A 26,317-nucleotide genomic window follows, 5' to 3' on the forward strand; every position below is an offset into this window, starting at 1 on the left:
TCTTTTTTTTTTTTTTTTTTTTTTTTTTGAGACAAAGTCTCATTCTTGTCCCCCAGGCTGGAGTGCAATGTTGCAATCTCAGCTCACTGCAACCTCCGCCTCCTGGGTTCAAGTGATTCTCCTGCCTCAGCCCCCCGAGTAGCTGGGATTAGAGGTGCCTGTCACCACGCCTAGCTAATTTTTGTATTTTTTAGTAGAGACGGGGTTTCACCAGGTTGGCCAGGCTGATCTAGAACTCCTGACCTCAGGTGATCCACTTGCCTTGCTCTCCCAAAGTGCTGGGATTATAGGCATGAGCCACTGTGCCCAGCCTAAACCTCTTTAAATACCAAAGGGATCCTACTGATCTGCCTCATTTATATCTTATTACATCTTCAACCATTGTTTTTTTGGGTTCCTACTATGCTGCTCTTTCATGTCCTTGAATGTGCCTTCCTCATGGCCGTATTTGTCTGCTCGCACTATTCATTCCATGTGCTCCCTTTTATATTAGTAATACTTGACATCCTTTAGAGTTTTGCTAAAACATGACTTCCTCAGGGGAGTTTTCCTCACACCAGAAGGTCTCTCTTACATACTCTTGGAGGCACACATGATCCTGGTCACAGGTCAATCATGTTTAACATCTGTTTTTCACAGAATAGAAGCTCCATGAGGATAGGAATCATATTTATTCCCACTGTTGTGTGCTCAGTGTTCAGATTGTGTCTGGCACATGCTAGATGCTCGATACATATTTGTTAAATGAACATTCAAGTACTGATGGGAAGAATTTACACAGCCCTCTTCTCTGCCTGTAGAAATGTAAAGTTGAAGAAACTAGCTAGACAATCTATCTGCACAACTTGGTATCCTTTGATAAGTCTCAGGTCAACCTGTCACCTCTTAGATACTGGTATTATTTACCATTACTTAATAAGCCAGGGGAATAATATGAGTATTCTAGACAAGGCTATTTTGTTTGATCTTTGATGAGAACACCAGTTTATATATGTTAATCATGAGCCAAAAGTTTTGCTTTAGAAATAACTATGTAGCCTAGAATTTTGGAGAGTTAGTTTCTTCTTGTAAAATTTGCCCAAAACAGGTCTACAGAGCTAATGTTTTCTCTTTTTCATTAATTAATTCAACCTATTTTATCATACCAATTGCAGAAATTTATAATCTCATCTTTTCTTGAAGAATGGTGATAACATTTATGATGCTGAACTTTTTTCCAGCCATCACTCATGACAGGACTACCTATGTCCAGTGGCCTAAAGTAATTATTTTACATGATGAGATATGAAGGGGTAAACACTAAGAGCTGTATTCTGCTGCATAACAAACATATAAAACACTAGTTTCACATGTTTCTTGCTTTAGAAATTTACTGACCATTAATCGTTGTTCTCAAAATGCCAAATACACTTTGTCTTAGTCTAAAAACATTGAAAGCTAAGCACAAGCTAGGCATGGAGTTACTCATTGAGAGTTAAGAAAACAATTGACTATGCTGAAGAAAAAGAGATAGGTTTTAAGCAAAATTTTATCATCTTTTTTTCTAGCTGTCACTCTACATATTGGAAATGATGAAATGTATGAAAAGGACTCAATGTCATATTGACTCATTCATAAAAGTGTTTATAGAATGCGTAATTGGGAAACCCTGTTTGCAGAGCCCAGAGTCATGAAGAATAGAACTCAGGAAACCTATTTAAGAAAACATTGAGAACATATAGAAAAGACCTCTATGATGGCTTCTGCATTATTCAGATTACTCAAAGAAAAGATGTCAGCAATGCAAGTTAAAATAGGTATTTTATTGAGAAACTTGCTTTGTCAGTGAGAAAGTAACAGTTACAAATATTTTCATTTAATAAAATTAGCATATTTTTAATTCTAAAAATGTCTCTTAAAAGCCTTTATTATCTGAAACTGCAGATCATTCTGATCCAGGGTTTTCTTTTAGTGTCTCCCATGGAAAAAGATACTGCAGATTCCATTCGTGCAAATAACAGAAGTAGTATGACTTGTTCACAAACAAATTCTTCACTTGAGTTTCAGTTGTCTGCATGCATGTGAATTAACATCTTTATTACTGTAACTAGAAAAATCTCCTGGTAACAGCAATGAGGCCTTAGGCTTACCCCTGAGCATTCAGAGTCATAATATGGAAAAAGGAAAAAAAAAGGAAAGTTCCGCAGCAAGACAGTTCAGCTTAAAAACATCCCCATTCCCTAATCACAACTTAAAATTGGTATAGGTTAATAGTACACTAAATAATTTATTTGTTATTAATAAATATACTAGGCTTCCATGCAGGTTTTTTTTTTTTTTTTTTTTTGGAGACGGAGTCTCACTCTGTCGCCCAGGCTGGAGTGCAGTGGCGTGATCTTGGCTCACTGCAAGCTTCACCTCCCGGGTTTACGCCATTCTCCTGCCTCAGCCTCCCGAGTAGCTGGGACTATAGGTGCCCGCCACCACACCTGGCTAATTTTTTGTATTTTTAGTAGAGACGGGATTTCACCGTGTTAACCAGGATGGTCTCGATCTCCTGACCTCGTGATCCGCCAGCCTCGACCTCCCAAAGTGCTGGGATTACAGGCGTGAGCTACCGCGCCTGGCCCCCATGCAGGTTTTTAAAAAATTATTTGTTGCATTAAAAGGGCAATGACTCTAACCCTATAAATTATTTTATAAATAACTTTTTTACATATGAGACACTAAAAGTATAATTAAATAAATATCTGAAACGTTTAAAATAAGTTAAACTAGCACTGACATCTAATAATTAAGATGCTCAAAGGTCATCTAAATAGATCTCTTTAATTTACTGAAGATAAAGTTTATCTGAAGATGCTATGGTCTAAGTGTCTATGTCCTCCTAGAATTCATGTGTTGAAATCTAATCCTCAATCATGTTTAACATCTGTTTTTCACAGGAGAATAGAAGCTCCATGAGGACAGGAATCATATTTGTTCCCCCTGTTGTGTGCTCAGTGTTCAGATTGTGTCTGGAACATGCTAGATGCTCAATAAATATTTGTTAAATGAACATTCAAGTACTGATGGGAAGAATTTACACAGCCCCCCCTTCTCTGCCTGTAGAAATGTAAAGTTGAAGTCACATCCTCAATGTGTTAGTATTAGGAGGTAGGGCCTTTGAGAGGTTATTAGGTCATGAGGGTGGAGCCCTATTGAGTGGAATTAATGCCCTTATAAGGGGCCGATGAGACAAGTTCTTCCCATCTACCATGTGGGGACACAGCAAGAAGGTACCATCTATGAGCCAGAAATTTGCCTTGCCAGACACCAGATCTGTTGGTGCCTTAATCTTGGACTTCACAGCCTCCAAAACTGTGAGAAATAAGTTTCTGTTGTTTATAAGCTATCCAGTTTATGATATTTTGTTATAGTAGCCAAAATAATAGACTAAGAGAGAAGGCAACATTTAGTAATTTTAAAAATTATATATTTTTATACATGGACACTTTAAAAAGACTGAATTCTAATGTAATCTTTAGAATTTTTTTTTTTGAGACAGAGTCTCACTCTGTCACCCAGGCTGGAGTGTAGTGGCACAATCTCAGCTCACTGCAACCTCTGCCTCCTGGTTTCAAGCAATTCTCCTGCCTCAGCCTCCTGAGTAGCTGGGATTGTAGGCGCACGCCACCACACCTGGCTAAGTTTTTTTGTTTGTTCTTAGTAGAGATGGGGTTGCACCAGGTTGGCCAGGCTGGTCTCGAACTCCTGGGCTCAAGCAATTCACCCGCCTCGGCCTCCCAAAGTGCTGGGATTACAGGTGTGAGCCACCATGCCCAAGCCTAGGTTTAGAATTTTTAAATATTGGCTTGAACTATATAGTTTTTATTTTTTTTAACTGCAGGGAATAAAGTAGAAGAGTTATCCTGGATTATGATGCTTTGTTCAAATACAGAAATGATACACCATATGGCAATAATTTTGTTGATAAAATTCAAATTAATCTGCTCAAATTATTATTTGTAGCATAAAAGTTAAAGATCAGATTGTACTTCTGCAGAAGGACTGTGGAGATAATAATACATATGGAGGTTCTTACTCCTTTCCTTAATGGCATAGATTAGTAATTTGGGTAGAAAAGAAAAGACAAACTTTAAAAAAAAAATAGTGCTTCTAGGTTTTTTTTGCTTGTTTTTTGTTTTGGAGACAGGATCTTGCTCTGTCACCCAGGCTGAAGTGCAGTGATGTGATCTTGGCTCACTGCAACCTCCGCCTGTCAGGCTCAAGGGATACTCCCACCTCAGTCTCCGAAGTAGCTGGGACTACAGGCATGCACTACCACACCCGGGTATTCTTTTATCTTTCTTTTTTTTTTTTTTTTTTTTTTTTTTTTTTTAGTAGAGACCGGGTTTCACCATGTTGCCCAGGCTGGTCTCGAACTCCTGACCTCAAGTGATCTGCCCACCTCAGCCTCCCAAAGTACTGAGATTACAGGCGTGAGCCACTACGCCTGGCCCTCTAGTTTTTAAATGAGTACTATTTGTCAAGGAAATGGAAAAAGAAAAAGAACCTCTTATTAGAATCATTAAAATTCTTTTTCAAGAGATACTACCAAAAAATGTAAAGCTGTCATAATTTAAGGTCCATTTCCTGCCAGCAATATACTTGCCAAATTTGATAATTTAAAGAACAGTTAATAGGATGCTAATTTTGAAATTATAGTAAACAGTTGCAGAAAGCAATGATTATATAATGTTGACATATTCATATTATTTATAGTACAGTTGACCCTCCATATGCACAGGTTCCACATCCACAGATTCAATCAACTGCAGATAAAAAAAATGTAGTTAGGCTTACAATGGTTGCATCTGTAGTGAACATGTACAGACTGTTTTTCTTATTGTTATTCCCTAAACAATACAGTATAACAACTATTTACATAGCATTTACATTGTATTAGGCATTATAAGTATCTAAAGATGATTAAACTATATGGGAGACTGTGCATAGGTTATATGCAAATACTACACCATTTTATTAATTATTTTATTTTATTTTATTTTTGAGACAGAGTCTTGTTCTGTTGCTCAGGCTGGAGTGCAGTGGCACGATCTTGGCTCACAGCAACCTCTGCCTCCCAGATTCAAGCAATTCTCCTGCCTCAGCCTCCTGAGTAGCTGGGATTACAGGCACCCACCACCACGCCCAACTAATTTTTTGTATTTTTCAGTAGAGACGGGGTTTCGCCATGTTGGCCAGGCTGGTCTTGAACTCCTGACCTCAGGTGATCCACCTGCCTCGGGGCCTCCCAAAGTACTGGGATTAGAGGCGTGAGCCACCACGCCCGGCCTACACCATTTTATATAAGGGACTTGAGTATCCTCAGATTTTGGGATCTTCAGGAATCCTGGAACCAATCCCCTTGGATACTGAAGGATGACTATATTATATTCATTATCAGAACTTTAATTTGGTTTTCTCTTTTTCCTAAGTCAGCTTCCTATGTGTTTTACATACATGTAAAATCACAGACCCTGAGCATGTGGTGGGAACACATCTTGTCACATTTTACAGAAGAGACAACTGAGGCTCAGAGAGGTTGCCTCTGTTAACTTGCCCAAGGTCACCCAGCTAAAAACTAATGAATATGCGGCTAGAATATGATTCCATGTAGGGTTCTCCCCTTCATAATTTAGGTCGTAGGGGAATGTGAGGGTGGGGATGAATGCTCAATTTCTTTATATCTTTCCTGTTGGAGAGTGTTCGCATTAATAGCAGGAGGACTCTGTTCAGGACTCTTTTGAAGAAATCTGTAAAACAAGTACTCATCCCGGAATTCATACTCATTGGTAATATGTTGGATGACTCCCCCTTGTACCAGCCTGTCTCCATATATCACAGCTTCACCACGGTCGGAGGCAAGGCCGACTTCAATTAGCCAGTTCACCAGGTCACAGCCACAGAAAGTTCCAGCAGAAGTCTTTGCACCACACCTGTGTCAAAGGAATGATTCACCCATATGTTCTGTAAATCTGGTATCAGCACTGTATGATAGAGGACAAGCAAGAAAAAATAGAAGGAAACAAGGAAAGACAGCGTGATAGTTAAAAGCATGGCAGGAAGGAAACTGTTCTGAATAGAAAGGGTTTGTTAACTCTCCTGACCCTAGAAAGACCCACTGGAGAAAAAGAAAATATGTCAGTAATGCTTGTGAAAACAGAAATGCTTAAACAATACCAAAAAAAGTCATAGATAATGTAAATGCACTTACAAAGAAATACTTTTTTTATAGTAGCCTGTTATCAGATCTGTCCTGTAATAGCTGAATATATTTTATAATTTATACTTTTAGTTATACTAAGTAATTTGTGTCAGGAACACTAAATATTTTTCACGAGCTCTAAAGAAGTGATTATTTTCACTAAACTATTCAAATCAAACTTTATTTTTAGCTCCATATACATCATGTATATGTATGCACTACATACATCATAGTGCCCCACAAGTAGCCTTTCTTCTTGCCCTCAGCAGGAAAGACAATCCTACTGATATGTTTGTCAGAAATTTGCTTCATTAGGAAGCAAGAAAAGAATAAGTGAGATCTAACTTGCTACAAATCTAAGATTTTTAAAATGTGCTTTGTGAATCTACTTCTTGAGTATTTAAAAATCTGTCTTCCTGATGCAAATATGGGATGTCTTAAGTATGTACAAATAAACAAAAGATAGAGAGATACAGGGAAAAAAATCCAATTACACGAGTGCTGTACATTTCCACATAAATACACCATAGATAGACAACATGAATCTGTCCACAAGCATTATTCAGGCTACAAAACCTAAAGTGCTTGACATGGGAAATGGTGGATGAACATCAAGGTGAAAGGAGAAATAGGTGACAAAAATTTAAAAACATTTCACCATAAATAAATATTCATTAGAGTTCATATAAGAATTAGAAAAAAAGTTAATACTCATTAAAAGTTTTCTCAAATACATAAAATTACATTATTTTAACATCAGTATTTCATTTAGAGATGTTACCTTAATTTATGCCTTGCAACTAGAAACACCACATTCAATAAAAGTCTGGATATTATACTCTGTGTTAGCCTTCTTTTTGCTTGTTAATTTTTTTATTTATGGCCTAACACCTTTTTTTGAGACAAAGTTTCACTCTCGTTGCCCAGGCCGGAGTGCAATGGCGCAATCTCAGCTTACCCCGCAACCTCCGTCTCCTGGGTTCAAGTGATTCTCTTGCCTCAGCCTCCCGAGTAGATGGGATTACAGGCATGCGCCACCACGCCTGGCTAATTTTCTATTTTTAGTAGAGATGGGATTTCTCCGTGTTGGTCAGGCTGGTCTTGAACTCCCAACCTCAGGTGATCTGCCCACCTCAGCCTCCCAAAGTGGTAGGATTAGGCGTGAGCCACCGTGCCCAGCCTATAGCCTGACACCTTCTATTCCAGACACCAACAGAATATTTATTTCCTGATGACTGTTATCAGGCAGCTATAATAACAGCCCATGGCTGGGTGTGGTGGCTCACACCTATAATCCCAGCACTTTTTTTGGGAGGTCAAGGTGGGCAGATCACTTGAGCTCCGGAGTTTGAGACCAGCCTGGCCAACATAGCAAAACTCCATCTCTACTAAAAAAATACAATAAATTAGCTGGGTATGGTGGCAGGCACCTGTAGTTCCAGCTTCTCAGAAGGCTGAGCCCAGGAGATTGGGGCTGCAGTGAGCTGAGATTGCGCCACTGCACTCCAGCCTGGGCGACAGGAGTGAGACTCTGTCTCAAAGAAACAAACAAAAAAACCAGCCCATGGAGCTGTACAAAGTGGCGGACAATGTGACACTGTACAGGCTGTAGAGCCTGGAAAGGGGCAGGAAACAGGCTGGCACGCTCCCAGCCAGTGTCCATTCAGCCAAATGGGACTGAGGCAGACTGGCAGCCCTGCAAATTGCAAAAGCTATGCTTCCTTCCCAAGAGCTGGCAATCACACTGGGCCTCAAAGAGCTAATATGGAATTCTCTTTTTTAATTTTAAAAAGCAGGATTTTTTTGTGGGTTTTTGTTTGTTTGTTTTTGAGACAGAGTCTTGCTCTGTTGCCCAGTCCAGAGTGCAGTGGTGTGATCTCGGCTCATTGCAAACTCCACCTCCCGGGTTCAAGCGATTCTTGTGCTGCAGCCTCCTGAGTAGCTTGAATTACAGGCGCCTGCCAACATGCCCAGCTAGTTTTGTATTTTTAGTAGAGACAGGGTTTCACTATGTTGGCCAGTCTGGTCTTGAACTCCTGACCTCAGGTGATCCTCCCACCTTGGCCTCCCAAAATGCTGGGATTACAGGCATGAGCCAGCATGCCCAGCCCTAAAAAGCAGTTTTAAATTGTTGAAACTATTTATAGATGGCACTTTGAAATAACTGTGCTCAGAAGGGTGAAAAACTAACTTTTCTTCATAGTTTACCATTGCCAGAAAGCGGGCTATGCCCATCACAGACATTCTGTCATCTAATTCAACAATCCCAAGAATTTGATATTTTAAAGAAGAGGAAAACTAAAATTTAGAGAATTGAACTTGCCCAATGTCACACAGCCAACAAGCGGCAGTTCAGGAGCTGAGTTCTAGTATTAGTCCACACCCACTGCAGCCCCTTTTCCACTCTCTGTACCAGGCTACCTTCTGATTATAATGATATATATGTTAAATACAGTGGCATAATATATGTAAATAAATTATCCTCCATACGAATTTTCATACATTTCATATTTTCAGTTATAGACATAAAAGTATTTGGTTCTTTATATTTTGTTTTGTTTTCTCTTTTATGACAACCAGAAATACTGGTAGTATAGTATTTATTCAAAGTTCATAATTTCCTGCTGTATACTTCGTTTATAAAAAAAATTTTTTTCCTCATCCAAAATTAAAAGAGAACCTGCTATATACTTCATACCTTTCCAAATGCATTTGTCAAGAAATGCTGAGGTGGGAATATAACATCACTTCTAAATCCAATGTATCTCAAAGTTTTGAGAGAGACATTACTGGCCAACTTGAAATGAGTGTTAATATTCTATGACATTTTGGTTCACTCTAAACTGAAGTGTTCACATTTTATATGGCAATCAGAAGTTATATGACATTTTAAAAATATTAAAATCAACGTAATATGACTCTTTTATATGCCATTTCTGAAACTATAAACTCACTCATAATTCCTTTAACTTTTACATGCATATGTAAAAATAATCATGTAATCAGTCACAACCACCTCATTTAGCCCATTACAATCAAAAATTAGTCAATTAATCATTTAAAATATAATTATCTAGAACCTGTACTGGCACTTTGCTTACCTTCTTTCTTTGACAATGTTTCGGATACAGAGGTCACGGTGATAATGGATAAATTGTTGACAGGTCATTTTTATTTCCTCTGAAACAGGAGAATCCCTGTTTTCTGCTATTTCTTTATTGTTCCATAGGAATTCAAGTCTGAAAATCAAATTTATGGCCATTTTTAAGGAAAGAAAAGCACTGAGAGAGAACTCTTCCTGCCTTATCACCCCATCAAAACGGCTGTTCCAAAGCTGTCAATCACCAAAGCTGTCATCTACAATACCCAGACATCGTTAGTCTCAGAAGCAAAAACATTCTACGTTCCAGACATCATTAGTCTCAGAAGCAAAAACATTCTACATTCAATTTCCTATTCAAAGCATACTGGGGTGGAAGACTTAATCATTTTACAAACCTCCAGACATGTTTGACCCATTTCAGGTCCTACTAATAAATGTTCCTTACTCTACATTCTACTGTTTTGAAATGCAAAGATAAATTAGAGATCAAATATTTTGTTTAATCACTTTTCTATTTTAGTACAACAGAGACAAATACCAGAGTACTCCAAAAACTGGAGTATGAAACAGTTTTGTTTCAGCCAGCCTACACATTAGAATGGTTGATTATTTTACCCAATCAACAAATGAAGCTGATAACTAAGTTCAATGATTTTCCAATTATGCTTTTCTTCTTTCATGAAATGATTATGAACCTAGCAACTACATCTTGATGATAATGATAAAGACGAAGAAGAAAGAACCATTACCATTTACTGGGCACTTTTCATAGAGCTGGTGGGATACATTTCTTTAGCACTTCCAGTTTCTACAAATTTTGACTTTGAAAACACAAGAAGAAGTACAAAGATTTGCCCCCGCCTCTTCCTCCTACCCCCACGTTGGAGTATTACTACTTGTTATTTTTCATAAAGAAATACCTGATCTTAATTCAAAGAAACCCTTCACTAAGCTGATAAAAAACCAACAATTTAGAAAGAAACTTGAGTTTTCTGTAAGCTGTCAGTTTGATAAAAAGAGAAATTGTGTTGTCAAAGGAGACAGACAATCAAATATAGACCATGGGGGCACACCACCTACTACCTCCATTTCCAAAGACATTTTCAAGTTTCATTTAACTTTATGTAATAGTTAATGGCATAGATAGAAATCAATGTCCATCAATTCTTGTTAAAGTGCAAATTACAATGCCAGATTTATAATAGTTCCTCCAATTTTTTTTTGCAGTTGTTTATAACCTTTATGTGGCATTTAGTGGTGTCTTCGCAGTTACTAAAGGTTTAAAAACATCAGTATCTTTTTTTTAAGCATAATATAGCACATTTTTATTTGACGTTCAAGTGTTGAAATTAAGCATTTTATGTACCATCATTTGGACACTCAAATATATTTTCTTAGGTTTATAATTTATGCACTAAAAATACGTCCTAGTAAAAGTTTCACCATACAAAGCCTAGGATGGGGCATCACAGGGCTAATTTTACCAATCAAATTAAAAAATATATATATTAAAACAATTTTTTTAATTTTTATTTTTTATTATTATACTTTAAGTTCTAAGGTACATGTAAAAAACATGCAGGTTTGTTACATATGTATACATGTGCCATGTTGGTGTGCTGCATCCATTAACTCGTCGTTTACATTAGGTATATCTCCTAATGCTATCCCTCCCCCCTTACCCTACCCCACGACAGGCCCCGGTGTGTGATGTTCCCCACCCTGTGTCCAAGTGTTCTCATTGTTCAATTGCCACCTATGAGGGAGAACATGCTGTGTTTGGTTTTCTGTCCTTGCAATAGAAAAACATCAGTATCTTTGTGTGTGTGTGTGTGTGTGTGTGTACGTGTGTGTGTGTGTGTGACAAGATCTTGCTCTGTCAGCCAGGCTGGAGTGCAGTGGCACAATCTTGGCTCACTGCAACCTCTGCCTCCCAGGTTCAAGCCATCCTCCTGCCTCAACCTCCTGAGTAGCTGGGACTACAGAAGCATGCCACCACACCTGGCTAATTTTTGTATTTTTTTTTGTAGAGACTAGGTTTCACCATGTTGCCCAGGCTGGTCTCCAACTCCTGAGTTCAAGCAATCTGCCCACCATGGCCTCCCAAAGTACTGGGATTACAAGCAGCCACCATGCATGGCCCCATATCAGTATCTTAATATAATGGCTTTATCATCACATTTACAGATACAGATTTATTTCAAAACTTAATTTACCTTCTTTTGAAAGGCAGGATGATTAAATGTTTATCTAATCCAAAGATTCCAAAGGAAATAAATCCCTAGGGAAGAAAACAAAGTTATTTTTTTCAGAATTCAACAATAACATTTTAAAACAGAGAAGTTAAGGAGGTCACCAAATTTAGTGTTTGAGGAGACAAACCTATAGTGACAAGAGCAACATTTTAAGTGGAACACACAAAGCAGGCCCTTCAAAGGCAGGTATGATGCTTTACTGCCTTTTCCCAATCATTCTATCCTACTCATTATGATGGGTGATACAAACCAGGGCTGAGCAGCCGTATTTACATGATAATAAAATGAAAACATTTAAGGGCATATATGTCTTTGTTTCTCCTTTATAAAAAGAAAATATTTCCCACTGTGCATAAGTATTTATTATTTTTCCATGAAACCTCACAAATTATATAATTAACAAGTGTTGCAGTATCTAATAATAATGCAGTAATTGAGCAGAATTTATGTAACGTGAAACTGGCTAGTGGTTAGGGGAAGAGTTTAAGGATTTGTGAGTGACAAGGCAAACGCCTAGCACCAGGTATCAGCCACAGGTTAGGACAATTTAAGACTCTTTTTGAGAGACAGGAAGTTGGGAGCTGCCATTTGTGGCACACTGGGATAAGGATCTGAGTGCAAGTTGGTGGAAGTAAAATGGAGAATGCAGAAGGACCCCAATTTCTTCATCCCTCATACTATAAACAGCCAGAAGGGAATGAGCTTACCATACCACCTCCCCAAGAGGAAAATGGGATGGGAATGGGGTTTGGGAATGCGGTTTGTGTCTGTCTTGCTCCATTGAACCACTTCAGCCTTAAGCTGTGGGGCAGCATTTTAAATGCAACATTCCTGGCATTAGCTGCTGTTGATGACACAGCCCTATGGAATGAAGCTCATCTCAGTCCCAGCTCTGGATAGCTCAGCTTAGAATGGGCTTTCCGAATGCAAAATGCTAAGTCAGACTATGATGTTTCAACTCAGTATTTTATAGTTCTTAGATACAAAATCAGATCTTAAACAGTATCACAAAGTGAGATATCAAGTAGGATGCTCATGTCTGTCTGTAATAAACTGATTAAGGTCATTTGTCTCTGTGGGCATAGCCATTTTTGCTCCCATCATAACGGCCAAACAAACTGTAAATATTGTAAGAAATTAATATTAGGAAAAACTTACAGCAGCATCTATTGACAAATGTTAACTAATTCATATGGCAAATTATTTTAGATTTAATAGACAAACTCAGTGATTTCAAATGTGTGTTTTTTTTGTTTTTTGACCTGATACTCAGTCTGTGGACTAATATTCTGTAATGAAAAAGTAGGCCAGGCGCGGTGGCTCACACCTGTAATCCTAGCACTTTGAGAGGCCGAGGCGGGCAGATCACAAGGTCAGGAGATCGAGACCATCCTGGCTAACACAGTGAAACCCCGTCTCTACTAAAAAATACAAAAAATTAGCCAGGCGAGGTGGCAGGCGCCTGTAGTCCCAGCTACTCGGGAGGCTGAGGCAGGAGAATGGCGTGAACCCCGGGGGGTGGAGCCTGCAGTGAGCTGAGATCGCGCCACTGCACTCCAACCTGGGCGACAGCAAGACTCTGTCTCAAAAAAAAAAAAAAAAAAAAAAGAAAAGAAAAAGTAAGGGCTGGGTGCGGTGGCTCATGCCTGTAATACCAACACTATGGGAGGCCAAGGCAGGTGGATCACTTGAGGTCAGGAGTTCAAGACCAGCCTGGCCAACATGGTGAAACCCCATCTGTACTGAAAATACAAAAATTAGCCAGGTGTGGTAGCAGGTGCCTGTAGTCCCAGCTACTCAGGAGGCTGAGGTAGGAGAACCGCCTGAATCCAGGAGGTGGAGATTGTAGTGAGCTGAGATAACGCCAATGCACTCCAGCCTGGGTGACAGAACGAGACTCTATCTCAATTAAAAAAAAAAAGTAAGGAGTTAAAGGTCAAAATTTGAAATTTGCACATAAAAAATATTTTCCCAATATGTAAGATGTAATTTATCCTTAAGTATCCATTTTAATAGTGACATAAACATAGACAATAGCACCTATCATATTACTTGTTTATGGAATTTTAGTTTCCTGATTTATAAACTGGGGGTGATAATACTACTTTGCAGGTGTTGTCATGATGTTTAAATGAGATAATGAATGTAAAATGCTTAACGATGGTTGGCACATAGTAGGCTATCAAGGAATGGTAACTGCTATCCCTAGCCAAAATTTATTTATACACCACATGATTTTTCTTTTTAAGATTTAAGTATCTATTGTTCAAGAAACATCAAAATGTAAATGAAATGATGTCCATTAATTTAAGGAGATGGCCGGGCACGGTGGCTCATGCCTGTAATCCCAGCACTTGGGGAGGCTGAGGCAGGTGGATCACCTGAGGTCGGGAGTTGGAGACTAGCCTGACCAACTGGAGAAACCCCGTCTCTACTAAAAATACAAAATTAGCCGGGCATAGTGGTGCATGCCTGTAATCCCAGCTACTCGGGAGGCTGAGACAGGAGAGTCGCTTGAACCTGAGAAGCGGAGGTTGCGGTGAGCCGAGATCGCGCCATTGCATTCCAGCCTGGGCAACAAGAGTGAAACTCCGTCTCAAAAAAAAAAAAAAAAAAAAAATTTTAAGGAGCTAAATTAAAAGTTCAGGGAAAGTAATTTATTTTCCCAAAGTGACTTTTTTTTTTGGAGACAGTCTCATCTCACTCTGTCACCCAGGCTGGAGTGCAGTGGCACAGTCTCAGCTCGCTGCAGCCTCTACCTCCTGGGTTCAAGTGATTCTTGTGCCTCAGCCTCTGCAGTAGCTTGGATTACAGGCATGGACTACTACGTCTGGCTAATTTTTTTGTATTTTTTGTAGAGATGGGGTTTCACCATGTTGGCTAGGCTGGTTTTGAACTCCTGGCCTCAAGTGACCCACCCACCTTGGCCTCCCAAAGTGCTGGGATTACAGGTGTGAGCCAATGAGCCCGTTCCCAATGTGACTTATTAAGATCACACCAAAGTTACTACCTGGTGTTTTTCTGGTGGAAGCACTCAGTGTACATTCTGATGACTTTAACCAGTATAATAATTCATCTCTACTAGAAGACAAGCAGCAGCTGTCAGCTGTCATGCATACCAGCAGCTGGCAAACAAACTAAATCCTTTTTATGTGAAAGAAAACAACATCCTAATCCACTCCCCACTTCCCCCGACCCCCTACCAATCAACCTATCCAGTAAGACAAAAATCCCTCAAAGTTCTCCATAAATAAATACCTGACCAAAGTTAAACACGGCACAGAAAAACTGTAACTCAACATAAAGTCTTCCAGGCTCTTGGTTGAATAGCCACCATAAACAACTGGAAAGATTCTGTAAAGAAAGGAGAAAAGAGTATTTTAAAATCAAGCAAGCTAATAATTCCTGTCCATCCACAGCATAGTACAATAACTTACCTACTTAATAATTACAGGGAAAAAGACTAGATGGAAAAACACTGAGAGAATATAGAGGCTTTATCTTTTCGACAGGAAAGTTTCAACCTCTCCTCCTGACAGATGTCATTCAAACAGTTATCTATTCTGATCAGATTTGAAGCGAGAAGACATGAGCCATAATACAGAAGCTTATATAATGTATCAAGATTGCCAACTAGCCTAAGACAGGCCTGATTTTAAATTTAGTTCTACACAATGAAAACAATTACATCACTAAGCAATTCTTGGCAGCGTTTCTTATTTTTTGATTTTTGTTCTTAAACAGCACTTAAAGTGGTATTGGCTGATATCACACTATCTCACGAGCATCCCAGTGTGCAAAGCGTTCCTTCATAGGTTATCTGGTCCATCTCCTACCTCTGGATGAGTTACACTTGAACCATCTCAAAGAATTATATAATAAGAACTGATAATTCACAAACAGGACATTTAGTAATCAAAGAAATGCATGTAGTCTAAAAATAAAATACTGTATTTTACTTTTCTCTATTTTGTAAGCATCTATTATATGAAGTAGTTATGTTATTTTGATAATTGAAAATTATTTTTTAAAGCTTCTCTGAGGAATATGTTCTGAGAGGCTTTTTGGTTTTCTTTTTTTTCTGGTGGACACTGAGGTTTCATGTTCTGAGACATTAATGTAGGCATTTATCCACTTTGGTCAGTCAGGTATGTTAGGAGTAAGTGGCCCTGTGTACATTATTGAAATAGCCGCTTTGGGGCCGGGTGCAGTGGCTCACGCCTGTAATCCCAGCACTTTGGGAGGCCAAGGAGGGTGGATCACCTGAGGTCAGGGGTTCAAGACCAGCCTGACCAACATGATGAAACCCTGTCTCTACTACAAATACAAAAATTAGCCGGGCATGGTGGCACACGCCTGTAATCCCAGCTACTCAGGAGGCTGAGGCAGGAGAATCGCTTGAACCTGGGAGGCAGAGGTTGCAGTGAGCCGAGATCGCGCCACTTCACTCCAGCCTGGGCGACAGAGTTAGACTCTGTCTCAAAAAAAAAAAAAAAAGAAAAAAAAGAAATTGCTGCTTTTACCAAATTCTAGGTTCAGAGCATAGAATGAATAAATGATTCTAAGCAGAATAAGCTATTGGAGCACTTAGGCCTCAGAGTAATGTGAATGATTCATCTCTTCCCCTCAGACCCCCAAATATTTAGCTCAAGATCCAAATTCAGGTGACCTAGCTACCACACTTTTGGAAAGCAGCAACTAAGTTTTTCCCGGATGCCTGAATTTAAAGAAATGGCCCCAAAAATTTAAAGAAATGGCCCCAAAACAAAACCAGAAAAAACAATTACAGCGAACAGGCCAATGATGAGAAGTAAACACAGCAACACGTGTCGGGTCAGTTGCTGGTCTCCACTCTGTAGATACTGTTCTTCTTCCTGGGCTAATATGCAGCTCTGGGAGTTACAGCGACTCACACAATGATTGTCTATAAAAGAGTAAGCGCAACAATTTGTAATCAGAGCTTTTTATCTAAATGCATTTTAAATTTGTAATGACTTCCTAAGAGAAACAACAGAAAAGCACATTCAGCTAAGAATCAGTATATTATTTTAGATGAAATTGGAAGAAAGCTCCTTCATGTTGTTTTAGAAGAATTATAGCTGAAAGGTTTTTATCTCAAAAAACATAAGTAGAATACAATAGTTCCCTTTTACACTATTCAACAATGTTATAGATATAATTATCTAACATAAGTCATATAATTTAGTCTTTAAAAATTATACATAATTTGCCTGGGTGCGGTGGCTCATGCCTGTAATCCCAGCACTTTGGGAGGCCGAGGCAGGCAGATTACTTGAGATTAGGAGTTCAAGACCAGCCTGGCCAATGTGGTGAAACCTCATCCCTATTAAAAATACAAAAATTAACTGGGTGTGGTGGCATGCACCTGTAATCCCAGCTACTTGGAAGGCTGAGGCAGGAGAATTGCTTGAACCCGGGAGGCGGAGGTTGTGGTGAGCCAAAGCTGCACCACAGAGTAAGACTCTGTCACAAAAAAAAATAATAAAATAAAATAAAAATTATATATAATTTTTATATAATTAATTAAGCATAAATTATATATAATATTTATTAGTTATATAAATATATATACAAATTACATATATAATTATATAAAAATTATATTATATTTATATATTATATGTTATAAATCTATATTATATATAAGTATATATTATAATCATAAATTTATATAATTATATATGTAATTTGTATATATTATTTATATAAATTACACATAATATATAAGCATATATAAATAAAAATTGTATATTTAATTATATTTATAATTTACATATATAAATTATATATTAGATATATAATATATATTAGATATTATATATATCCTAAGTGAACTAACACAGGAACAGAAAACCAAGTACTGCATGTGCTTACTTATAAGTGGGAGCTAAACATCAGATACTCATGGACATAAAGATGGCAACAACAGAAACTGGGGACTACTAGAGGTGAGAAGGGAGGGAGGGGGACAAGGGTTGAAAAAGTATATAATATATATTCTATTTTTATTTTTATATTGTATATACTAAAATTATATACATATAATTTGAAAGGCCGAATTAATAACTCAAGTTTTATCACTGATAAATCTACATATTAGTCATGAATACCCTATTTTGGCTAACTGTAAAACAAATTACTATTATCTCTTACCTCTCATTGAAGAGTTTACAATTTGCCTTAACCCCTGCCTTTCACCATATACAAAAATTAACTGAAGATGGACTAAAGATTTAAATGTAATATCTCGGCCAGGCACGGTGGCTCACGCCTATAATCCCAGCAATTTGGGAGGCTGAGATGGGCAGATCACTTGAGGTCAGGAGTTCAAGACCAGCCTGGCCAACATGGTGAAACCCTGTCTCTACTAAAAATACAAAAATTAGGCAGGCATGGTGGCGGGCGCCTGTAATCCCAGCTACTTGGGAGGCTGAGGCAAGGGAATTGCTTGAACCCGGGAGGTAGAGGTTACAGTGAGCCAACATCGTGCCACGGCACTCCAGCATGGGCAACAGAGCAAGACTGTGTCTCAAAAAAAAGAAAAAAAAAAAAAGGAATGCCTCAAACTCTAAGAATCCTAGAAGAAAACCTAGGAAACACCATTCCGGACATTGGCCTTTGGGAAGAATTTATGACTCAGTCCTCAAAAGCAATTGTAACAAAAACACTATACTGGGAAGTTTTAAGGTAAAAACAAAAACAAAACCAAAAATTGACAAGTGGGACCTAATTAAACTAAAGAGCTTCTGCATAGCAGAAGAAACTATGAACAGAGTAAACAGACAACCTACAGAATGGGAGAAAATATTCGCACACTATGTGTCTAACAAGGCCTGATATCCAGAATCTATAAGGAACTTAAACAATTGAACAAATGAAACACAAATAACTCCATTAAAAAATGCGCAAAAGACATGAACAGGCACTTCTCAAAGAAGACATACAAGCGGCCAGCAAACATGAAAAAATGCTCCACATCACTAATCATCAGAGAAATCAAAACCACAATGAGATACCATCTCGCATCAGTCAGAAGGGCTATTATTAAAAAATCAATAAACAACAGATGCTGGTGAGGCTGCAGAGAAAAGGGAATGCTTTACACCATTGGTGGGAATGTAAATTAGTTCAGTCACTGTGGAAAGCAGTCTGGAGATTTCTCAAAGAAGTTAGAACAGGACTACCATATGACCCAGCAATCCCATTACTGGGTACATATCCAAAAGAAAAAAAATGGTTCTACCAAAAGACACATGCACTTGCATGTTCATCACAGCACTACTCACAATAGCAAAGCATGGAATCAAACTAGGTGCCCATCAATGGTGGACTGGATAAAGAAAATGTGCTACATATATACCATGGAATACCATACAGCCATAAAAAGAATGAAATAGGCCAGGCACAGTGGCTCATGCCTGTAGTCCCAGCACTTTGGGAGGACGAGGCAGGCAGATCGCTTGAGCTCAGGAGTTCAAGACCAGCCTGGGCAACATGGTGAAACTCTGTCTCTAAAAAACTAAACAAGTCCGGATGCGGTGACTCACGCCTGTAATCCCAGCACTTTGGGAGGCCAAGGTGGGCAGATCACCTGAGGTCAGGAGTTTGACACCAGCCTGACCAATATGGTGAAATCCCATCTCTACTAAAAGTATAAAAATTAGCCGGGCATGGTGGCAGGTGCCTGTAGTCCCAGCTACTCGGGAGGCTGAGACAGGAGAATTGCTTGAACCTGGGAGGTGGAGGTTGCAGTGAGCTGAGATCGTGCCACTGCACTCCAGCCTGGGCGACAGAGCGAAACTCCATCTCAAAAACAAAACAAAACAAAAATTAGCCAGGCGTGGTTGCACACGTCCGTAGTCCTGGCTACTTGGTAGGCTGAGGTGGGATGATGGCTTGAGCCTAGAAGGCAATGGTTGCAGTGAGCTGCGCACTCCAGCCTGGGTGGCAGAACCAGATCCTGCCTTAAAAAAAAGAAAAAGAAAAAAAAGAATGAAATGATGTCCTTTGCAGCAACACAGATGCATCTGGAGGCCATAATCCTAAGTGAATTAACACAGAAACAGAAAACCAAGTGCTGCATGTGCTCACTTATAAGTGGGAACTAAACATCAGATACTCGTGGACATAAAGATGGTAATGATGGAAGCTGGGGACTATGAGAGGTGGAAAGGAGGGAGGGGGCAAGGGCTGAAAAACTACTGGGTACTATGCTTAGTACCTGGGTGATGGGATCATTTGTTAGTACCCCAAACCTCAGCATCACACAATATACCCAGGTAGCAAAACTGCACATGTACCCACTGAATCTAAAGTAAAAGTTGAAAAAAACTTTGCCTTAGGAAACACCTTTGAGGAACCATAAAAGTATTATATGCCATGCTTTGTTCACATATGGAACCAAACACAAGTCACAGGCATGACTCTTTTCTGGCCAAAAATAGAGGTGAGGGACTTTTCACAGGAAGCTGTTTTTCTACCTTAGCTCCACTCTATATATGGAAGCAAAAGCAAAGAAAAACATTTTTTTTTTTACAAAATAGATGTCTAGTCCAACATATAGTCTTATACAAGTCAATGATTAAAAACCACAATTCTATAGCTCTTGCCCTCAAGCTAAAAGAAAAAATTTGTATTTCCTAAAACCACATTTTAGAAAAGGCCATGTATACCCATTAAATATGGTCTAGCACAATTGCTGATGGCATGGGGGGAAGGTTCATAATGTTGCTAAATAAAAAGAAAGTAGGTTGCCAAACTGTCTCTGTAGTATGATCCTATTTGAATAAAAATTATTTGTATATATGTGTGGAAAAATCCTGGAAGTATCCCTATATATAATAAATCTGGTTTTAAAATATTGTGTACAAGCCAGGCACGGCGGCTGACGCCTGTAATCCCAGCACTTTGGGAGGCCGAGGTGGGACGATCACTTGAGGTCAGGAGTTTGAGACCAGCCTGGCCAACATGGTGAAACCCCGTCTCTACTAAAAATACAAAAAAAAATTAGCTGGGTGTGGTGGCAGGTGCCTGTAATCCCAGCTACTTGGGAGGCTGAGGCAGGAGAATTGCTTGAACCCGGGAGGCAGAGGTTGCAGTGAGCCAAGATCGTGCCACTGCACTCCAGCCTGGATGACAGAGCGAGACTCCATCTCAAAAAAAAAAAATTGTGTACAGATATTACAAAAATGGATAAAAATAAATCTATCTTTCATTTGCTTTTTCATACATTGTTGCCATTCAACGATCTAAATGTGATACTTATTTTTGCCTTTGTACTATGCCAAGGGGTAGAGAATAAATTATATTGTCAACTCTAAAAATTCTAATTTGCCCATGGTTTAATTTCCTTCAGGCTTTATTTTAGGCTTAGGGATGTATGATTAGATGAAGTCCCTATATAATGGCTCTCATTCTATATAATTTTTATAAAATATGATCAGAAAATCCAAGCCCCTACAATTTAAGAGAATTTTCAAAGATCAACTTTTTGTTTGTTTGTTTTTGAGACAGGGTCTTGCTCTGTTGCTCAGATATGACCATGGCCTATTGCAGCCACAACGTCCTGGGCTCAAGCCATCCTCCCACCTCAGCCTCCTAGGTAGCTGGGATTACAGGCATGAGCCACTGCATTCAGCTAATTTTTTTGATTCTTTATAGAGATAGGGTCTGGCTATGTTGCCCAGGCTGGTCTTGAACTCCTGGGCTCAAGCACGATCCTCTTGCCTTTGCCTCCCAAAGTGCTGGGATTACAGGAGTGAGCCACCACGCTCAGCCGAGAATCAACGTTATTAATGAAGAAAATGACAGAGAAGCAAAGCCTAAGGAGATCTGGGGAGGGAAAAAGAAATTTGCCAAATCAGATTACATGTTGAATTTGTTAATGGATTTTACTACTAGGTATATTGCGTAGGGAGATAACAATAAGGAGGAAAACCTTGGGAATTCCGATGTAAAGAAACAATTTTAGAAAAAAAACCAGACAGATAAAACAAAGACAGTGTAACTGCCAGAAAGGGTTTCTTGTAAAAGAAAAAAAAAGTCAGTGAATGCTTCATATCTAATATGCTTTCACTACTTTTTATGGAAATATGAATTCTATTATTATTTAAGATTCATTCCTTGCCAGCAGATAGCCAAATATAAATCCCATCTGAATAACAATAATTACTACTGCTACTACATATTTTAATGAGCATTTACTATGTATACCACATACTGTGCTAAGTGATTTGCATACACTGTTTTCTATAATCCTTACGTTTCTTATATAAAAACATAATGCCTTTAGCAATAATACAGTTGACATAGGCCTTATCAAAAAGAGCATTTTTGGGGGTTTCCCTTTTTAGTTTGATTATAAATAAGTATAATCAATGAAAAATGCATTGCAATTCCACATAAGTATGTTCGGTTGTTTTGAATAATTTGAAATTTAGGCCACAAATGTAATTCGGCCTCTTAGTCAAAAGGTTATTACTTTTTTTTTTTTCCCTAGATGGAGTCTTGCTCTGTCATCCAGGCTGCAGTGCAGTGGTGTGATCTTGGCTCACTGCAACCTCCGCCTCGTGTGTTCAAGCAATTCTTCTGCCTCAGCCTCCCAAGTAGCTGGGATTACAGGTGCCCACCACCACACCCAGCTAATTTTTGTATTTTCAGTAGAGACAGGGTTTCACCATGTTGGCCAGGCTGGTCTCGAACTCCTGACCTTGTGATCCACCCACCTCGGCCTCCCAAAGTGCTGGGATTATAGGCGTAAACCACCTTGCCTGGCCAAGAGGTTATTACTTTTAAAGGTGTTTGTTCCTTATTTTATAAGAATGGCCATAATTAAAGCATAAAGATTCAAAATATAATTAAGAACTAATTAATTAGTCCTGGTCCTAGGGGATGAGAATGGGGGAAAAGTCTGTTTCTAAAACAGGGAAAAAGCTTCCCTCTCTCCACCTCCCACCAAAATGCCCTTTAGGGCAAACTTCCTGGATTTGTCACTTGGGTTAAATTTATTGGAAAATGTGTGTATGATACTACCTATTATCACTTTGTGAGAACTTTATTTTTTAAAGTGAGTATTCTGTCTATGCACAATTATTCCCTATTAGCACTTCTTTGCTCTTAATTGAGAATCTATATTCTTGATGTTTGTAGCTTCTGTAGATATTCTATGGAGAGTTCTTTTGAGGGATAAGAATAAGGAATCTTCTGGCTGGGCACGGTAGCTCATGCCTGTAATCTCAGCATTTTGGGAGGCCGAGGCAGGCAGATCATGAGGTCAGGAGATTGAGATCATCTTGGCTAACACAGTGAAACCCCGTCTCTACTAAAAATACAAAAAATTAGCCAGGCATGGTGGTGGGCGCCTGCAGTCCCAGCTACTCGGGAGGCTGAGGCAGGAGAATGACGTGAACCTGGGAGGCAGAGCTTGCAGTGAGCCGAGATCGTGCCACTGCACTCCAGCCTGGGTGACAGAGCAAGACTCCGTCTCAAAAAAAAAAAAAAAAGAATAAGGAATCTTCTGTCCCTTAATCCCATCCTCATAGTCCAGAGGCACTTACTTTTCTCAAACGAAGGAATCACAGGCTCACTGGTGCTTGTGTTTGCTATTGGCTCTATTGATGGGCAGTGTAATTCACCATTTCCCATGGAGCAGGAGCAGCAACCTATATCAATCAAATAGCATGTGAGAGTAGAGCCCAACCACAACAGAAATGGACAATTTTAAGAAATGCCAAAGAAAACAAAACAAAATCCACTCACACGCACTTCCCATGTAGCCTCAATAGTTTTCACATGGTATCTATCCAAAAGTATTCAAATGTTCTCACTCACATACAAAATATAAAAACTTAATCTCATAGAAGTACTGAATGTGGCCAGGCATGGTAGCTTACACCTGTTGCTTCAGGAGGCTGAGGTGGCAGGATCACTTGAGGCTAGGAATTTTTTTTGTTTTGTTTTGTTTTGTTTTGTTTGTTTTTTGAGGTGGAGTCTCACTCTGTTGCCCAGGCTGGAGTGCAGTGGTGCAATCTCGGCTCACTGCAACCTGCATCTCCTGGGTTCAAGCGATTGTCCCACCTCAGCTTCCAAGTAGCTGGGATTACAGGCACCTGCCACCAGGCCCAGCTAATTTTTGAATTTTTAGTAGAGACGGGGTTTCACCATGCTGGCCAGGCTGGTCTAGAACTCCCGACCTCAGGTGATCTGCCCGCCTCGGCCTCCCAAAGTGCTGGGATTACAGGTGTGAGCCACCATGCCCAGCCGAGGCTAGGAATCTAAGATCAGCCTGGGCAATACAGCAAGACTTTGTCTTTACAAAAAGCTTTTTAAAAAATAGCTGGGCATGCTGGCATATGCCTATAGTACAACTTCTTGGGAGGATGAGGTGGGAGGACTGCTCGAGTCCAGGAGTTTGAGATTACAGGGAGCAGTCGCACTCCAGCCTGGGGAAAGAAGGAAGGAAGGAAGGAAGGAAGGATGGAAAGAAGGAAGGAGGTAAGGAGGGAAGGAGGGAAGGAGGGAGGGAGGGAGGGAGGGAGGGAGGGAAGGGAGGGTAAGGAAGGAAAGGAAGGAAAGGAAAGGAAGGGAAGAAAGGGAAGGGAAGGAAGGGAAAGGAAGGAAAGGGAAGGAAAGGGAAGGAAGGGAAGGGAAGGAAGGGAAAGGAAGGAAAAGAAAGGAAGGAAAAGGAAGGAAGGGAAGGAAGCGAAAGGAAGGAAGGGAAAGGAAGGAAGAAAAGGAAGGGAAAGGAAGGAAGGATGAGTAGTGGGTACCGGATACTTGGGCGGGTAGGAGGTGGCAGGGATGGGGTCAACAGGTACAAAGTTACATTAGAATAAGTTCTAGTGCCGCATCGTACAGTATGGTGGCTATAGTCAACAAAGATACTGTACATCTCAAAATAGAAGAGAGGATTTTGTATGTTCCTACAACAAAGAAATTATACATTTTGAAGTCATAGATATGCTAATTACCCTGATTTGATCATTATACAATGATCTCCAGCCTGGGCGACAGAGTGAGACTCCATCTCAAAAAAACAAAAATAAAAATAACAACAACAACAACAACAAAAACACGAACAAATGACCAAACAAAGAAATTAGTGAGCTTCGGTTTTAAAGGCCCTGAAGTAAAGGCATGAAGAGAAGTGATAACATGAGTGCCGAGTGCTGGACGGACCAAAGAATGGAAGGTTCACCGGGTAGCTCAGGCAGCCGCAGGGAGAGGTGGCAGAACAGGCTCGGAGAGGGATATGGCCGGCAGTGGAAGGGCTTGGGCACCACGTGCAGCGCTTTGGGCATCACGGGCACTGCAAGGCCCTTGCAGCCTCTGAAGCAGGAGCCTGATGTGGCCAGGACTCCGTGAGGAAGGTTAATTTGGCCATTTCCCTTATAAAACAGATTGGACCAGAGTGACAAGAAACAGGCAGTTCAGTTAGGAGGGAATTACAAGAATCCAGCAGAGAGACTGGAGGCCCAAGTGGGGAGATGGGAGGTCAGAGGGAGGAGGGGGACCCTGCAGAGGGAGAACTCCACGCCCTGAATGGCTAATTCACCTCAAGGGGAAACAGCAGAGATGTTGCTGAGCTGGGAAGTTCTAAAGAATGATGGAAACATTAAAAGAAAGATAATTGTTTAAAAAGCTCCAGTACATTTGACAAAGAGAACAAGTGCTGGCCACATATTCAGAAAGAGATGTAAATAATTTTTAATTTTTTTTTTTAGATGAAGTTTCGCTCTGTCACCCAGGCTGGAGTGCAGTGGCACAATCTTGGCTCACTGCAACCTCTGCCTCCCGGGTTCAAGCGATTCTCATGCCTCAGCCTCCTGAGTAGCTGGGTCTACAGGCGTGTGCCACTACAGCCTGGCAAATTTTTGTATTTTTAGTAGAGATGGAGTTTCACCATGTTGGCCAGGCTGGTCTCAAACTCCTGACCTCAAGTGATCTGCTTGCCTCGGCTTCCCAAAGTTCTGGGATTACAGGTGTGAGCCACCACACCTGGCTGAGATGTAATTAATATATGTGTAGACACCAGGAAATCTGGGATTGGCTCTATATAAAGGGGTCAGGTTAGAGATGTAACATTAGGAACAAAGTACAAAGGGTTCACATTAAAGCCATGGGAACTTACCTATTTCCTGTTACTTAGGAATTACCATCCTAGGTATATATATATATTTTTTGAGACAGTGTCTCGCTCTGTTTCCCAGGCTGGAGTGCAGTGGTGCACTCTTGGCTCACTGCAGCCTCTGCTTTCCAGGCTCTGGTGATCCTCCCACCTCAGCCTCCTGAGTAGCTGGGACTACAGGCACATGCTACCAAGCCTAGCTAATTTTGTATTTTTTGTATAGATGGGTTTTGCCATGTTGCCCAGGCTGGTCTCCAACTCCTGGGCTTAGGCAATTCACCTGCTTCAGCCTCCCAAAGTGCTAGAATTACAGGTGTGAACCACTGCACTCAGCAACATACTAGGTATAATCTTAATGTATGTTGATGTATACTCAAGGAGATGTGAATAAAGCTGTTCATTATAGCATTGTTTCTGATAGCAAAATATTTTAAAGCAACTTAATCCATCAGTAAGGAAATTAATAAATAAAATGTGGTATATGCATAAAATTGATTACATCTACAAAATGAATTAAAAAATATTGAGTGCAATAAGACAACTACAGTATAAGATTTATATGAAAATGTAAAAGCATATAAAAA

General features: G+C 39.7%; 2 protein-coding genes across 5 annotated transcripts in view; one reads left to right on the top strand and one right to left on the bottom strand.

The window, feature by feature from the left end:
* Positions 1-3,535, top strand: part of SCRN3 (secernin 3) — a 33,387-nt gene extending 29,852 nt beyond the window's left edge. The window contains exon 9 of the mRNA XM_055289784.2: positions 1,548-3,535. The gene's annotated coding sequence lies outside the window, so the exon portion shown is untranslated. The remainder of the gene's footprint in view (positions 1-1,547) is intronic.
* A 1,179-nt stretch (positions 3,536-4,714) lies between these two features.
* The window catches only part of GPR155 (G protein-coupled receptor 155), a 50,890-nt gene continuing 29,287 nt past the window's right edge, over positions 4,715-26,317 (bottom strand). For 2 of the 4 annotated variants that reach the window (XM_055289772.2, XM_055289773.2), the window contains 6 exons: positions 23,164-23,268; positions 16,375-16,511; positions 14,846-14,941; positions 11,549-11,613; positions 9,331-9,468; positions 4,715-5,960 (listed from right to left, as the gene is read on the bottom strand). In XM_055289772.2, the coding sequence (XP_055145747.1) occupies positions 5,660-5,960; positions 9,331-9,468; positions 11,549-11,613; positions 14,846-14,941; positions 16,375-16,511; positions 23,164-23,268 (842 nt within the window). In that variant the 3' untranslated portion in view covers positions 4,715-5,659. The remainder of the gene's footprint in view (positions 5,961-9,330; positions 9,469-11,548; positions 11,614-14,845; positions 14,942-16,374; positions 16,512-23,163; positions 23,269-26,317) is intronic. The other 2 variants (XM_063645597.1, XM_055289774.2) reach the window with 1 other exon arrangement.

Source organism: Symphalangus syndactylus, chromosome 8, assembly GCF_028878055.3.
Source record: "Symphalangus syndactylus isolate Jambi chromosome 8, NHGRI_mSymSyn1-v2.1_pri, whole genome shotgun sequence".
Classification (NCBI taxonomy): Eukaryota; Metazoa; Chordata; class Mammalia; order Primates; family Hylobatidae; genus Symphalangus; species Symphalangus syndactylus.